This window comes from Pristiophorus japonicus, unplaced genomic scaffold, assembly GCF_044704955.1.
Source record: "Pristiophorus japonicus isolate sPriJap1 unplaced genomic scaffold, sPriJap1.hap1 HAP1_SCAFFOLD_1727, whole genome shotgun sequence".
NCBI classification, from domain to species: Eukaryota; Metazoa; Chordata; class Chondrichthyes; family Pristiophoridae; genus Pristiophorus; species Pristiophorus japonicus.
Window position 1 is genome coordinate 14,293 of NW_027251411.1, and position 16,925 is coordinate 31,217.

General features: G+C 51.9%; 1 protein-coding gene across 1 annotated transcript in view; it reads right to left on the reverse strand.

The window, feature by feature from the left end:
- Positions 1-820: 820 nt before the first annotated feature.
- LOC139243546 (complement C1s subcomponent-like) overlaps positions 821-16,925 on the reverse strand; it is a 29,017-nt gene continuing 12,912 nt past the window's right edge. Inside the window, exons 3-7 of the mRNA XM_070870787.1 lie at positions 14,236-14,348; positions 11,080-11,167; positions 8,459-8,578; positions 6,446-6,523; positions 821-1,626 (exon numbers count right to left, since the gene is read on the reverse strand). Of these exons, the coding sequence (XP_070726888.1) occupies positions 836-1,626; positions 6,446-6,523; positions 8,459-8,578; positions 11,080-11,167; positions 14,236-14,348 (1,190 nt within the window). The 3' untranslated portion in view covers positions 821-835. The remainder of the gene's footprint in view (positions 1,627-6,445; positions 6,524-8,458; positions 8,579-11,079; positions 11,168-14,235; positions 14,349-16,925) is intronic.

Sequence of the window (16,925 nt, forward strand, 5' to 3'; positions counted from 1 at the left end):
CTCTCATCTGGACCTGCACCCGTGTTTGCTTAACAGCAATTAAACTCTGATTGACCGAAGCCCGTGTTTACTTAACAGCAATTAAACTCTGATTGACCTGCGTCCGTTTGCGTGACAGCTATTAAACTCTGATTGACCTGCGCCCGTGTTTGCGTGACAGCAATTAAACTCTGATTGACCTGCGCCCGTGTTTGCGTGACAGCAATGAAACTCTGATTGACCTAAGCCCCTGTTTGCGTGACAGCAATTAAACTCTGATTGACCTGCGCCCGTGTTTGCGTGACAGCAATTAAACTCTGATTGGCCTGCGCCCCTGTTTGCGTGACAGCAATTAAACTTCGATTGACCTGCGCCCGTGTTTGCGTGACAGCAATTAAACTCTGATTGACCTGCGCCCGTGTTTGCGTGACAGCAATTAAACTCTGATTGGCCTGCGCCCCTGTTTGCGTGACAGCAATTAAACTCTGATTGACCTGCGCCCGTGTTTACTTAACAATTAAACTCTAGTTCACCTGAGCCCGAGTTTACTTAACAGCAATTAAACACTATTTGACCGAAGCCCGTGTTGGCTCAACAGCAATTAACCTCTGATTGACCTGTGCCCATGGTTACTTAGCAGCGACTGCTAATTGTTTGTCCAATAAAGGCATCGGGCGACTAGGTCACCTGACAAGTTCCTGTGTCCAGAGCCATGTTGTAAGTGTGTGTGTGTGTGTGTGTCTGTGATGTCGCAGAGAACATATCACATTTGGCGACGAGGAACGGGACAACTGCAAGGCCCACGGAATGACATTTTATTGCAGGAGGAACAACACCGCCATGGATTGAGCCGCCGTTACGCGCGTGTCTCCTCGTCCTCCCAGCTCCCGTGTTCCCGCATGGTCTTCACAATCCAGGCCAGGTACCGGCCCACGTGGGTGTACACCCCGTAGCTGCCGCACTGCTGGGGCCCGAAGGACACGATGCCCCTCACCACGTGGCGGCTGGGGTGGCGGAGGTCCCGCAAGACGAAGGGCCCCCCGCTGTCGCCCTGGCAGGAGTCGGTGCCTGGCTGACCGGCGCAGACCATGTTGTCCGTGAACCTTGGCCTCTTTCCCCGGTAGTCCAGGCCTCTGCACTTGTCCATGCCCACCACGGGCACCTCGGCGTACTGCAGGAAGATGGGCCGGTCGCGCACCTCTGTCTTGCCCCACCCGGTGATGTAGCCCAGTCTCCCCGCCCGCAGCGGGCTGGTTTCACCGGCGGCGGGCAGGCAGACAGGAGACAGGTTGGCGCCCAGCTTGGCCCTCGCCCGCAACTTGACCAACGCCACATCGTGCTCGAAGTTGGGCTCGCTGCCGTCGGCCTGTGGCCTGTAGTTCGGGTGCAGGAAGGCGTCCTCCACGGGCAAGGCCTTCTCCGGCGACAGGCCCTGCAAGTTGACGATGCCGCCGTGAACCGTGGTTTGCCGCGAGCCGTCGAAGAGGTGGGCCGCCGTCAGGATCCAGCCGTCGGACACCAGCGCCCCTCCGCCCACCTTCCCGTCGTACGTACGCAGCCGCACCTGCCAGGGAAAGTACCCCAGCCGCGCCGGCTTGCCGCCGAAGACACGCCCCGTGTCGTCGGAGATGGCCGCGCGCCCGCACACTGCGGAAAAGGCGGAAAAGTCAACAACAACTTCGTATTTGCACAGCGCCCGCAACATCCCCTAGCATCCCCCACGGGAATGTTAGGTGGTTAACAAAAAAAACACAACGGCTGGTGAGCGGCTGATCAATACGGCGTCGCCAAACTAGCCAGCCGTTCCGCGGGTCAATTCAACTCTAATTGACCTGCCCCCGTGTTTAATTAACAGCAATTAAACTCTGATTGACCTGCACCCGTGTTTGTGTAACAGCAATTAAACTCTAATTGACCTACACGCATGTTTGTGTAACAGCAATTAAACTCTGATTGACCGCAGCCCTTGTTTGCTTAACAGCAATTCAACTCTGATTGACCTGCGGCAGAATTTACTGAACAGCAATTTGAGTACAGGGGCAGGGAGGTGTTACTACAGTTGTACAGGGCCTTGGTGAGGCCACACCTGGAGTATTGTGGACAGTTTTGGTCTCCTAACTTGAGGAAGGACATTCTTGCTATTGAGGGAGTGCAGCGAAGGTTCACCAGACTGATTCCTGGGATGGCAGGACTGACATATCAAGAAAGACTGGATCAACTGGGCTTGTATTCACTGGAGTTCAGAAGAATGAGAGGGGATCTCATAGAAAAGTTAGACAGGTTAGATGCAGGAAGAATGTTCCCGATGTGGGGAAGTCCAGAACCAGGGGTCACAGTCTAAGGATAAGGGGTAAGCCATTTAGGACCGAGATGAGGAGAAACTTCTTCACCCAGAGAGTGGTGAACCTGTGGAATTCTCTACCACAGAAAGTTGTTGAGGCCAATTCACTAAATATATTCAAAAGGGAGTTAGATGTGGCCCTTACGGCTGAAGGGATCAGGGGGTATGGCGAGAAAGCAGGAATGGGGTACTGAAGTTGCAAGTTCTGCCATGAACTCATTGAATGGCGGTGCAGGCTCGAAGGGCCGAATGGCCTACTCCTGCACCTATTTTCGATGTTTCTATGTAACTCTGATTGACCTGCGCCCGTGTTTACTGAACAGCAATTAAACACCAATTGACCTCAGCCCATGTTTACTGAACAGCAATTAAACACCAATTGACCTCAGCCCATGTTTACTTAACAGCAATTAATCTCTGCTTTACCCGCGCCAGTGTTTACTGAACAGCACTTAATCTCTGATTGACCTCAGCCCATGTTTACTTAACAACAACAAAAATTTGTATTTTTTTGCGCCCTTATCGTTGTGAAACATCCCAAGGTTCTTCACAGGAATGCCTTTGGACAAAAAATTGTCACCGAGCCACAGAGGGCTCTATTCCCTCCCCTTCCCTCAATGTTTATCTGTCCCACCCTCCCCTTCCCTCAACGTCTATCTGTCCCACCCTCCCCTTCCCTCAACGTCTATCTGTCCCACCCTCCCCTTCCCTCAACATATATCTGCCCCACCTGAGACAGTGTCTGTGTCTCTCGTATTGGACCGTTCAGCCACCCGAGGAATCGCTTTTAGAGTGGGAGCAAGTCTTCCCTCGATTCCGAGGGACTGCGTGTGATAACGACGTTTATAACCTGATTAAAACACGGTAAAAAAACTCACCCACCCCCCCCCAAAAAAATAGTTTTCTTAAGCATGTCGACTAATTTTAAATCGGTGAGGTCATTTATTTATTGATTACGCTGCGTTTGGGTGTTTTTGGGGGTTATTCTCATTGATAGACTCATTGTTTAACTAACTTACTGGAATTCTTTGAGGATATAACGGGCATGGTGGATAGAGGTGTACCGATGGATGTGGTGTATTTAGATTTCCAAAAGGCATTCGATAAGGTGCCACACAAAAGATAAAGGTACGCGGAGTCAGAGGAAATGTATTAGCATGGATAGAGAATTGGCTGGCGAACAGAAAGCAGAGAGTCGGGATAAATGGGTCCTTTTCGGGTTGGAAATCTGTGGTTAGTGGTGTGCCACAGAGATCGGTGCTGGGACCACAACTGTTTACAATATACATAGATGACCTGGAAGAGGGGACAGAGTGTAGTGTAACAAAATTTGCAGATGACACAAAGATTAGTGGGAAAGCGGGTTGTGTAGAGGACACAGAGAGGCTGCAAAGAGATTTGGATAGGTTAAGCGAATGGGCTAAGGTTTGGCAGATGGAATACAATGTCGGAAAGTGTGAGGTCATCCACCTTGGGGGAAAAAACAGTAAAAGGGAATATTATTTGAATGGGGAGAAATTACAACATGCTGCGGTGCAGAGGGACCTGGGGGTCCTTGTGCATGAATCCCAAAAAGTTAGTTTGCAGGTGCAGCAGGTGATCAGGAAGGCGAATGGGATGTTGGCCTTCATTGCGAGAGGGATGGAGTACAAAAGCAGGGAGGTCCTGCTGCAACTGTACAGGGTATTGGTGAGGCCGCACCTGGAGTACTGCGTGCAGTTTTGGTCACCTTACTTAAGGAAGGATATACTAGCTTTGGAGGGGGTACAGAGACGATTCACTAGGCTGATTCCTGAGATGAGGGGGTTACCTTATGATGATAGATTGAGTAGACTGGGTCTTTACTCGTTGGAGTTCAGAAGGATGAGGGGTGATCTTATCGAAACATTTAAAATAATGAAAGGGATAGACAAGATAGAGGCAGAGAGGTTGTTTCCACTGGTCGGGGAGACTAGAACTAGGGGACACAGCCTCAAAATACAGGGGAGCCAATTTAAAACCCAGTTGAGAAGGAATTTCTTCTCCCAGAGGGTTGTGAATCTGTGGAATTCTCTGCCCAAGGAAGCAGTTGAGGCTAGCTCATTGAATGTATTCAAGTCACGGATAGATAGATGTTTAACCAATAAGGGAATTAAGGGTTATGGGGAGCGGGCGGGTAAGTGGAGCTGAGTCCACGGCCAGATCAGCCATGATCTTGTTGAATGGCGGAGCAGACTCGAGGGGCTAGATGGCCTCCTCCTGTTCCTAATTCTCATGTTCTTATGTTATGTTCTTATAGTAACAGGAACCCGTACAGACAGAGAAGTTTACAGCACAGAAGGAGGCCATTCCGGCCCATCGTGTCCTGCACCGGCCGACAAAGAGCCGCAGGGCCCTGGGTCAGAAGCCCTGAAGGTTACACATAAACCCATGAACAATGACGGAAAGGCAAAGAGCACCCGGCCCAACCAGTCCGCCCCACACTCAACTGTGACACCCCTCACACTGAAACATTCTACACTCCACCCCAACCGGAGTCACGGGATCTCCTGGGAGAGGCAAAAACCAGATAGAAACCCAGGCCCATTTGGGGAGAGAAAGAAATCTGGGAAAATTCCTCTCCGACCCATCCAGGCGATCAACACTGGTCCAGGAGGTCACCCCCTGGCCGTATTCGATTCCCTGCTGTACTTACCGTTATATCTGCTCCGTCCAACGAAAGGTCACCCAGTCTGACCCCAATGACCAGCTCGAGGTCCGTAACCCTGCAGGTCACTGCACTTCAAGTGTCCGTCCAACCATCTCGTAAAAGTGCCGAGGGTTTCTGAATCCACCACTCTTCCAGGCAGCGAGTTCCAGATCCCCCACAACCCTCTGCGTAAAGAACCCCCTCCTCCCTCAAACCCCCCTCGAAACCGACCACCAAGCACCCGCTTTTATCAGTGAGAAGGCTGCGTAGTGATTGGTGGACCTGGCCCCACGTGATCTCCCCGTGGGTTCCGCGGCAAATCTCGGCCTCCGACCACGTTCCCCGATTCCCCCCCGGGGCCGGCAGGTACCTTCGTAGGTTCCATTCCCCCACCCCCCCGGAACATTCCGTCCCCTATCGTAGCTACGATTCTACGCGATTCTGCTTATCGTAAGAAATAGGAGCAGGAGTCGGCCATTCGGCCCCTCGAGCCTGCTCCGCCATTTAATACCATCATGGCTGATCCGATCATGGACACAGCTCCACTTCCCTGCCCGCCCCCTTATCCCCTTATCGGTTCAGGAACTGTCTATCTCTGCCTTAAATATATTCAATGTCCCGGCTCCCACAGCTCTCTGAGGCAGCGAGTTCCACAGATTTACAACCCTCTGAGAGAAGGAATTCCTCCTCATCTCAGTTTTAAATGGGCGGCCCCTTATTCTAAGACCATGCCCCCTAGTTCTAGTCTCCCTCATCAGTGGGAACATCCTCTCTGTATCCACCTTGTCGAGCCCCCCTCATAATCTGATACCTTTCGATAAGGTCACCTCTCATTCTTCTGAACTCCAATGAGTAGAGGCCCAACCTCCTCAACCTTTCCTCATAAGTCAAACCCCCCTCATCCCCGGAATCAACCGAGTGAACCTTCTCTGGACTGCCTCCAAAGTAAGTATATCCTTTCGTAAATACGGAGACCAAAACTGCACGCAGTACTCCAGGTGTGGCCTCACCAGTACCCTGTATAACTGGAGCAAGACTTCCCTGCTTTTATACTCCATCCCCTTTGCAATAAAGGCCCAGATACCATTGGCCCTTCCTGATCACTTGCTGTACCTGCAGACTAACCTTTTGTGTTTCATGTACAAGTAACCCCCAGGTCCCGCTGTACTGCGGCACTTTGTAATTTTTCTCCATTTAAATAATAACTTGCTCTTTGGTTTTTTTTCTGCCAAAGTGCATGACCTCACACTTTCCCACATTATACTCCATCTAACAAATTTGTCCCACTCACTGAGCCTGTCTGTGTCCTTTTGCAGGTGTTTTGTGACCTCCTCACACATTGCTTTTCCCCCCATCTTTGTATCGTCAGTAAACTTGTCTACGTTACACTCAGTCCCTTCTTCCAAGTGGTTAATATAGATTGTCAATAGCTTATCAGGCCCGTGGCAAACATTTACCTGGCTTGCAATTCGGTAAGGTTCCATCGCTGGTCCCAACAGCAACCCAATCAGCTGTTGCCGCGCATTCGAAGATTGCTGGTGGGGACAAAATGCATGGAGGGAGAGAGTTATCAGTTCGAGAGATCATCGAAACATAGAAAATAGGTGCAGGAGTCGGCCATTCGGCCCCTCGAGCCTGCACCGCCATTCGATATGATCATGGGCTGACCCTGGACCTCAACACCATATTCCCGCTTTCTCCCCAGACCCCTTGATGCCTTTTGTGTCTAGAAACCTATCTATCTCCCTCTTAAATATATTCAGTGACTTGGCCCCCACAGCCTTCTGTGGTGGAGAATTCCACAGGTTCACCTCCCTCTGAGTGAAGACATTTCTGCTCATCTCACTCCTAAATATCCTACCCCCGTATCCTGAGACTGTGAGCCCTTGTTCTAGACTTCCCAGCCCCGGGAAACACCCTCCCCACATCCAGTCTATCCAAACCCCGTCAGAATGTTATACCTTTCAATGAGATCCCCTCTCATTGTTCTAAACTCCAGTGAATACAGGCCCAGTCCACCCAATCTCTCCTCGTACCACAGTCCTGCCCTCCCAGGAATCAGTCTGATGAACCTTCGCTGCACTCCCTCTGTGGCAAGTGTATCCTTCCTTAGGTAAGGAGACCAGAACTGCTCACAATACTCCAGGTGTGGTCTCACCAAGGCCCTGTGTAACTGGAGTAAGACCTCCTTGCTCCTGTACACAAAGTCTCTCGCAATGAAGGCCAACATACCATTGGCCTTCCATAACTGTCTGCTGCACCAGGTTTGTTTTCGATGACTGGTATACAAGGCCACCCAGGTCCCTCTGTACCTCCACACTTCCCGAGCCGTCGCCCTTTCAAGAACACTTTGTCCTTGTGTTTTTCCTGCCAAAGTGGATCACTTCACAGTTACCCACGCTAAACTGCATTGGCCATGTGTTTGCCCACTCACTCAGCCGATCTCAATCGCCTCGCAGTGTCTCTGCATCCTCCTCACAGCTCACAATCTCGCCTCGTTTTGTGTCGTCGGCAAACTTGGAAATATTACACTGGGTTCCCTCATCCAAATCAGTTCGAGAAACATAGAAACACTGACAATAGGTTCAGGAGTAGGCCATTCGGCCCTTCGAGCCTGCACCGCCATTCAATGAGTTCATGGCTGAACATGCAACTTCAGTACCCCCTTCCTGCTTTCTCACCATACCCCTTGATCCCCCGAGTAGTAAGGACTTCATCTAACTCCTTTTTGAAAATATTTAGTGAATTGGCCTCAACAACTTTCTGTGGTAGAGAATTCCACAGGTTCACCACTCTCTGGGTGAAGAAGTTTCTCCTCATCTCGGTCCTAAATGGCTTACCCCTTATCCTTAGACTGTGTGACCCCTGGTTCTGGACTTCCCCAACATTGGGAACATTCTTCCTGCATCCAACCTGTCCAAACCCGTCAGAATTTTAAACGTTTCTATGAGATCCCCTCTCATTCTTCTGAACTCCAGTGAATACAAGCCCAGTTGATCCAGTCTTTCTTGATAGGTCAGTCCCACCATCCCGGGAATCAGTCTGGTGAACCTTCGCTGCACTCCCTCAATAGCAAGAATGTCCTTCCTCAAGTTAGGAGACCAAAACTGTACACAATACTCCAGGTGTGGCCTCACCAAGGCCCTGTACAATTGTAGCAACACCTCCCTGCCCCTGTACTCAAATCCCTTCGCTATGAAGGCCAACATGCCATTTGCTTTCTTAACCGCCTGCTGTACCTGCATGCCAACCTTCAATGACTGATGTACCATGACACCCAGGTCTCTTTGCACCTTCCCTTTTCCTAATCTGTCACCATTCAGATAATAGTCTGTCTCTCTGTTTTTGCATTGTGAATATACATTGTGAATAGCTGGGGCCCCAGCACTGATCCCTGTGGTACTCCCACTTGTCGCCGCCCCTAAAAATGACCCGTTTATTCCCACTCTCGTAACCAGTGGGTAGCTCACCGTTTCCTTCCAGCTTGTAGTACGGTTCGTCACAGCTGTACGTGTTGAGGAACTGGTAAACCGTCGAGGTAACGTTTCGCTTTCCGTTCCTGAGCGCCATGGGATTCCCACAGTCCACAGCTGTGAAAGGGAGAGAGTGGAGTGGGAACGTGAGAACGCCATGAGATGCCACTTTCGTCAGAACATCAGAAACAGGAGCAGGAGTGGGCCATTCGGCCCCTCGAGCCTGCTCCGCCATTTAATACCATCATGGCTGATCCCATCATGGACACAGCTCCACTTCCCTGCCCGCCCTCTTATCCCCTTATCGGTTCAGGAACTGTCTATCTCTGTCTTAAATATATTCAATGTCCCGGCTTCCACAGCTCTCTGAGGCAGCGAGTTCCACAGATTTACAACCCTCTGAGAGAAGGAATTCCTCCTCATCTCAGTTTTAAATGGGCGGCCCCTTATTCTAAGACCATGCCCCCTAGTTCTAGTCTCCCCCATCAGTGGGAACATCCTCTCTGCATCCACCTTGTCGAGCCCCCTCATAATCTGATACGTTTCCATAAGATCACCTCTCATTCTCTGAATTCCAATGAGTAGAGGCCCAACCTCCTCAACCTTTCCTCATAAGTCAACCCCCTCATCTCCGGAATCAACCGAGTGAACCTTCTCTGAACTGCCTCCAAAGCAAATATATCCTTTCGTAAATACAGAGACCAGAACTGTGCACGCAGTACTCCAGGTGTGGCCTCACCAATACCCTGTGTAACTGGAGCAAGACTTCCCTGCTTTTATACTCCATCCCCTTTGCAATAAAGGCCAAGATACCATTGGCCCTTCCTGATCACTTGCTGTACCTGCATACTAACCTTTTGTGTTTCATGTACAAGTAACCCCCAGGTCCCGCTGTACTGCCGTACTTTGCAATCTTTCTCCATTTAAATAATAACTTGCTCTTTGATTTTTTTCTGCCAAAGTGCATGACCTCACACTTCCAACATTATACTCCATCGGACAAATTTTTGCCCACTCACTGAGCCTGTCTGTGTCCTTTTGCAGATTTTTTGTGTCCTCCTCACACATTGCTTTTCCTCCCATCTTTGTATCGTCAGTAAACTTGTCTACGTTACACTCAGTCCCTTCTTCCAAGTGGTTAATATAGATTGTAAATAGCTGGGGTCCCAGCACTGATCCCTGCGGCACCCCACTAGTTACTGGTTGCCCACCGGACAATGACCCATTTATCCCGACACTCTGTTTTCTGTCAGTTAGCCCAATCCTCCATCCACGCTAATATATTATGTGGCCAGGTTAGCACTGTGCGAGCACCTTTACCACACGGACTGCAGCGATTCAAGAAGGCAGCTCAGCCCCACGTTCTCGAGGGCCGATATGGATGGGCAACGAAGGCTGATGATCTCAAATGTGACCAATTCATCGCCAACCAACCGCACGACAAGGGGATAGTTGTGGTGGACACAGAAACCCTCAGCACATTTCAGAGATGGTTGGACAGACCCTAGCAGTGACGTAACCTGCAGGGTTACGGACCGAGAGCTGGTAATTTGGGATCAGACTGGATGGCCTCATGTTGGCCGGTGCAGATACGATGGTTCAGTGCTGCAGGGAATCGAATACGGCCAGGGTGATCTCCTGGACTAGTGTGGATAGAAACATAGAAACATAGACAATAGGTGCAGGAGTGGGCCATTCGGCCCTTCGAGCCTGCACCACCATTCAATAAGATCATGGCTGATCATTCCCTCAGTACCCCTTTCCTGCTTTCTCTCCATACCCCGTGATCCCTTTAGCCGTAAGGGCCACATCTAACTCCCTCTGGAATATATCCAATGAACTGGTCCCAACAACTCTCTGCGGCAGGGAATTCCACAGGTTCACCACTCTCTGGGTGAAGAAGTTTCTCCTCATCTCGGTCCTAAATGGCCTACCCCTTATCCTTAGACTGTGTCCCTGGTTCTGGACTTCCCCAACATCGGGAACATTCTTCCCGCATCGAACCTGTCCAGTCCCGTCAGAATTTTATATGTTTCTATGAGGTCCCCTCTCATCCTTCTAAACTCCAGTGAATACAGGCCCAGTCGATCCAGTCTCTCCTCATATGTCAGTCCTGCCATCCCGGGAATCAGTCTGGTGAACCTTCGCTGCACTCCCTCAATAGCAAGAATGTCCTTCCTCAGATTAGGAGACCAAAACAGAACACAATACTCCAGGTGTGGCCTCACCAAGGCCCTGTATAACTGCAGTAAGACCTCCCTGCTCCTATACTCAAATCCCCTCGCTATGAAGGCCAACATACCATTTGCCTTCTTCACCGCCTGCTGTACCTGCATGCCAACCTTCAATGACTGATGTACCATGACACCCAGGTCTCGTTGCACCTCCCCTTTTCCTAATCTGTCACCATTCAGATAATAATCTACCTTCCTGTTTTTGCCACCAATGTGGATAACCTCACACTTATCCACATTATACTGCATCTGCCACGCGCTTGCCCAGATTTTTTTTCTCTCCCTCAATTGGCCCGGGTTTCTATCTGGTTTTTTTGCCTCTCCCAGGAGATTCCATGGCTCCCTTCAGCCCTGCAAATTTCTCTGTTTCTCTGTCTCACTTACGCCTGCAGGAATACCAGGAGCTATTCCAAGTTCCATCCTTCTGACAATGCACCATGGCTGAATCGATGTACTGATTCCGAACGTTGTCCTGCGGGCAGAAGAGTTGAGGAAAACGGTTCAAAACCAAAGAATTGTCAAAGGCAGCGCGGAAGGCAGGTTAAGTGACTGCAAAGACTTGCGTTTGTATAGCCCCTTGCATGACCACCGCACGTCTCAGAGCGTTTGGCAGCCAACGAATTACTTTTGGGGAGTGCGGTCGCTGTTGTATTGTGGGAAACGGGGCGGCCAATTTGCGCACAGCAAGCTCCCACAAACAGCGATGTGAGAATGACCCCGGATAATGTTTTTTGTGATGTTGATCGAGGGATAAATATTGGCCCCAGGACACCGGGGAGAATTCCCCCACTGCCCTTCAAAGGTGTGGCCCCGGGATCTTTGACATCCACCGAAGAGACGGAGCCTCGGTTTAATGTCTCATCCGAAAGACGGCACCTCCGACAGTGCGGCACTCCCTCCGTACTGCCCCTCCGACAGTGCGGCACTCCCTCAGTACTGCCCCTCCGACAGTGCGGAGCTCCCTCAGTACTGCCCCTCCGACAGTGCGGCGCTCCCTCAGTACTGCCCCTCCGACAGTGCGGCGCTCCCTCAGTACTGCCCCTCCGACAGTGCGGCACTCCCTCAGTACTGCCCCTCCGACAGTGCGGCACTCCCTCGGTACTGCACTGGGAGTGTCGGCCTGGCTATTTTTGTGATCGAGTCCCTGGGGTGGGACTGAAACCCACAGTTTCCTGACTCAGAGGCCAGTGTACCACCCAGTGAGGCTTGACTGACACAGACGCAACAATAAGGTCGCAGGTGGAGAATAATGTGGGGAAAAGGTGAGCTCATGAATTTTCGTAGGCTGAAGAGAAAAACAGAAATGTTCTGACGATGAGAAGCTGTTAATTGCTTGAGTATCTCGTACTGTGCAGTCTGAACTCTGAGAGTTAGCAGGCAATGAGGAAGGCAAAATGCTCTGTTGTGCTTTCTCGTAAAGAGGGTTGCAGTCTCGGTGTAAGAGAGACTTGCGGCAGTTGTACAGGGTATTGGTGAGGCCGCACCTGGAGTACTGCGTGCAGTTTTGGTCACCTTACTTAAGGAAGGATATACTGGCTTTGGAGGGGTACAGAGACGATTCACTAGGCTGATTCCGGAGATGAGGGGGTTACCTTATGATGATAGATTGAGTAGACTGGGTCTTTACTCGTTGGAGTTCAGAAGGATGAGAGGTGATCTTATAGAAACATTTACAATAATGAAAGGGATAGACAAGATAGAGGCAGAGAGGTTGTTTCCACTGGTCGGGGAGACTAGAACTAGAGGGCACAGCCTCAAAATACGGGGGAGCCAATTTAAAACCGAGTTGAGAAGGAATTTCTTCTCCCAGAGGGTTGTGAATCTGTGGAATTCTCTGCCCAAGGTAGCAGTTGAGGCTAGCTCATTGGATGTATTCAAGTCACAGATAGATAGATGTTTAACCAATAAGGGAATTAAGGGTCACGGGGAGCGGGCGGGTAAGTGGAGCTGAGTCCACGACCAGATCAGCCATGGTCTTGTTGAATGGCGGGGCAGGCTCGAGGGGCTAGATGGCCTCCTCCTGTTCCTAATTCTTATGTTCTTCAGTTCTATACTTGCTTTGGAGATTCACCGGAGGTTCAGCAGATTGATTGCTGGGACGAGAGGGCTGTCTTCTGATGAAAGATTGTGTAACATAGAAACACAGACAATAGGTTCAGGAGTCGGCCATTCGGCCCTTCGAGCCTGCACCACCATTCAATAAGATCATGGCTGATCATTCCCTCAGTACCCCTTTCCTGCTTTCTCTCCATACCCCTTGATCCCTTTAGCCGTAAGGGCCACATCTAACTCCCTCTGGAATATATCCAATGAACTGGTCCCAACAACTTTCTGTGGTAGAGAATTCCACAGGTTCACCACTCTCTGAGTGAAGAAGTTTCTCCTCATCTCGGTCCTAAATGACTTACCCCTTATCCTTAGACTGTGACCCCTGGTTCTGGACTTCCCCAACATCGGGAACATTCTTCCTGCATCTAACCTGTCCCGTCCCGTCAGAATTTCAAACGTTTCTATGAGATCCCCTCTCATCCTTCTAAACTCCAGTGAATACAGGCCCAGTCGATCCAGTCTCTCCTCATATGTCAGTCCTGCCATCCCGGGAATCAGTCTGGTGAACCTTCGCTGCACTCCCTCAATAGCAAGAATGTCCTTCCTCAGGTTAGGAGACCAAAACTGTACACAATACTCCAGGTGTGGCCTCACCAATGCCCTGTACAACTGTAGCAACACCTCCCTGCCCCTGTACTCAAATCCCCTCGCTATGAAGGCCAACATGTAATTTGCTTTCTTCACCGCCTGCTGTACCTGCATGCCAACCTTCAATGACTGATGTACCATGACACCCAGGTCTCGTTGCACCTCCCCTTTTCCTAATCTGTCACCATTCAGATAATAGTCTGTCTCTCTGTTTTTACCACCAAAGTGGATAACCTCACATTTATCCACATTATACTTCATCTGCCATGCATTTGCCCACTCACCTAACCTATCCAAGTCACTCTGCAGCCTCATAGCATCCTCCTCGCAGCTCACACTGCCACCCAACTTAGTGTCATCCCCAAATTTGGAGATACTACATTTAATCCCCTCGTCTAAATCATTAATGTACAGTGTAAACAGCTGGGGCCCCAGCACAGAACCTTGCGGTACCCCACTAGTCACTGACTGCCATTCTGAAAAGTCCCCATTTACTCCTACTCTTTGCTTCCTGTCTGACAACCAGTTCTCAATCCACGTCAGCACACTACCCCCAATCCCATGTGCTTTAACTTTACACATTAATCTCTTGTGTGGGACCTTGTCGAAAGCCTTCTGAAAGTCCAAATATACCACATCAACTGGTTCTCCCTTATCCACTCTACTGGAAACATCCTCAAAAAATTCCAGCAGATTTGTGGAGCGTGATTTCCCTTTCACAAATCCATGCTGACTTGGACCTATCAGGTGAAAGAGCGATGGTTTGTCAGCATTGCCCGAAATTGAGTTGGCCCTCAGAGTTCGAGATCGTTCCCCGAAGAGGTTCACATGAGAAGAACTTACATACAGTTCATATCCACTTTCGCAACGCACTCGAACCGAATCCTTGTAGTCGTAATCCGAGTTCTTTGGCTGCAAGACATTGTGCTCCAAGATCTCGACTGGACACTGTTTGGCTGGACACAAAACATACTTCAACGGGGCAACATTCATTCCATCACAGCACCGCACAGCGCAGTATGACTCAACTCGCTTATCACCACCCTCCGTAACATCGCCCATCTCCGGCTCCCTCCCTCAGCTCATCTACTGCTGAAACCCTCACCCCTGCCTCTCTCCCCTCCACACTCGACTGTTCCAAAGCACTGCGCTCCTGGCCGGCCTCCCACGTTCTACCCGACGTAAACTCGAGGTGATCCGAAACTCGGCTGTTCACCCCGTGTCCTAACTCACACCCAGTCCCACTCACCCATCACCCCCTGTGTCCCGTGTCCCAACTCACACCCAGTCCCACTCACCCATCACCCACTGTGCCCCGTGTCCTAACTCACACCCAGTCCCGCTCACCCATCACCCCCTGTGCCCCGTGTCCTAACTCACACCCAGTCCCACTCACCCATCACCCCCTGTGCCCCGTGTCCTAACTCACACCCAGTCCCACTCACCCATCACCCCCTGTGCTCACTGACCCCGTGTCCTAACTCACACCCAGTCCCACTCACCCATCACCCCCTGTGCTCACTGACCCCGTGTCCTAACTTACACCCAGTCCCGCTCACCCATCACCCCCTGTGCTCACTGACCCCGTGTCCTAACTCACACCCAGTCCCACTCACCCATCACCCCCTGTGCTCACTGTCCCGTGTCCTAACTCACACCCAGTCCCACTCACACATCACCCCCTGTGCCCCGTGTCCTAACTCACACCCAGTCCCGCTCACCCATCACCCCCTGTGCTCACTGACCCCGTGTCCTAACTCACACCACAGTCCCACTCACCCATCACCCCCTGTGCTCACTGCCCCGTGTCCTAACTCACACCCAGTCCCACTCACCCATCACCCCCTGTGCTCACTGCCCCGTGTCCTAACTCACACCCAGTCCCACTCACCCATCACCCCCTGTGCTCACGGACCCCGTGTCCTAACTCACACCCAGTCCCACTCACCCATCACCCCCTGTGCCCCGTGTCCTAACTCACACCCAGTCCCACTCACCCATCACTCACTGTGCTCACTGCCCCGTGTCCTAACTCACACCCAGTCCCACTCACCCATCACACCCTGTGCTCACTGACCTCGTGTCCTAACTCACACCGAGTCCCACTCACCCATCACCCCCTGTGCCCCGTGTCCCAACTCACACCCAGTCCCACTCACCCATCACCCCCTGTGCTCACTGACCTCGTGTCCTAACTCACACCGAGTCCCACTCACCCATCACCCCCTGTGCCCCGTGTCCTAACTCACACCCAGTCCCACTCACCCATCACTCACTGTGCTCACTGCCCCGTGTCCTAACTCACACCCAGTCCCACTCACCCATCACCCCCTGTGCTCACTGCCCCGTGTCCTAACTCACACCCAGTCCCACTCACCCATCACTCACTGTGCTCACTGCCCCGTGTCCTAACTCACACCCAGTCCCACTCACCCATCACCCCCTGTGCTCACTGACCTCGTGTCCTAACTCACACCGAGTCCCACTCACCCATCACCCCCTGTGCCCCGTGTCCCAACTCACACCCAGTCCCACTCACCCATCACTCACTGTGCTCACTGCCCCGTGTCCTAACTCACACCCAGTCCCGCTCACCCATCACCCCCTGTGCTCACTGCCCCGTGTCCTAACTCACACCCAGTCCCACTCACCCATCACCCCCTGTGCTCACTGCCCCGTGTCCTAACTCACACCCAGTCCCACTCACCCATCACCCCCTGTGCTCACTGACCCCGTGTCCTAACTCACACCCAGTCCCACTCACCCATCACCCCCTGTGCTCACTGACCCCGTGTCCTAACTCACACCCAGTCCCACTCACCCATCACCCCCTGTGCTCACTGACCCCGTGTCCTAACTCACACCCAGTCCCAATCACCCATCACCCCCTGTGCTCACTCTTCCGTGTCCTAACTCACACCCAGTCCCACTCACCCATCACCCCCTGTGCTCACTGACCCGTGTCCTAACTCACACCCAGTCCCACTCACCCATCACCCCCTGTGCTCACTGCCCCCGTGTCCTAACTCGCACCCAGTCCCACTCACCCATCACCCCCTGTGCTCACTGACCCCGTGTCCTAACTCACACCCAGTCCCACTCACCCATCACCCCCTGTGCCCCGTGTCCTAACTCACACCGAGTCCCACTCACCCATCACCCCCTGTGCTCACTGCCCCAGTGTCCTAACTCACACCCAGTCCCACTCACCCATCACCCCATGTGCTCACTGACCCCGTGTCCTAACTCACACCCAGTCCTACTCACCCATCACCCCCTGTGCCCCGTGTCCTAACTCACACCCAGTCCCACTCACCCATCACCCCCTGTGCTCACTGCCCCGGGTCCTAACTCACACCCAGTCCCACTCACCCATCACCCCCTGTGCTCACTGCCCCGTGTCCTAAATCACACCCAGTCCCACTCACCCATCACCCCCTGTGCTCACTGCCCCGTGTCCTAACTCACACCCAGTCCCAGTCACCCATCACCTTCTGTGCCCCGTGTCCTAACTCACACCCAGTCCCACTCAC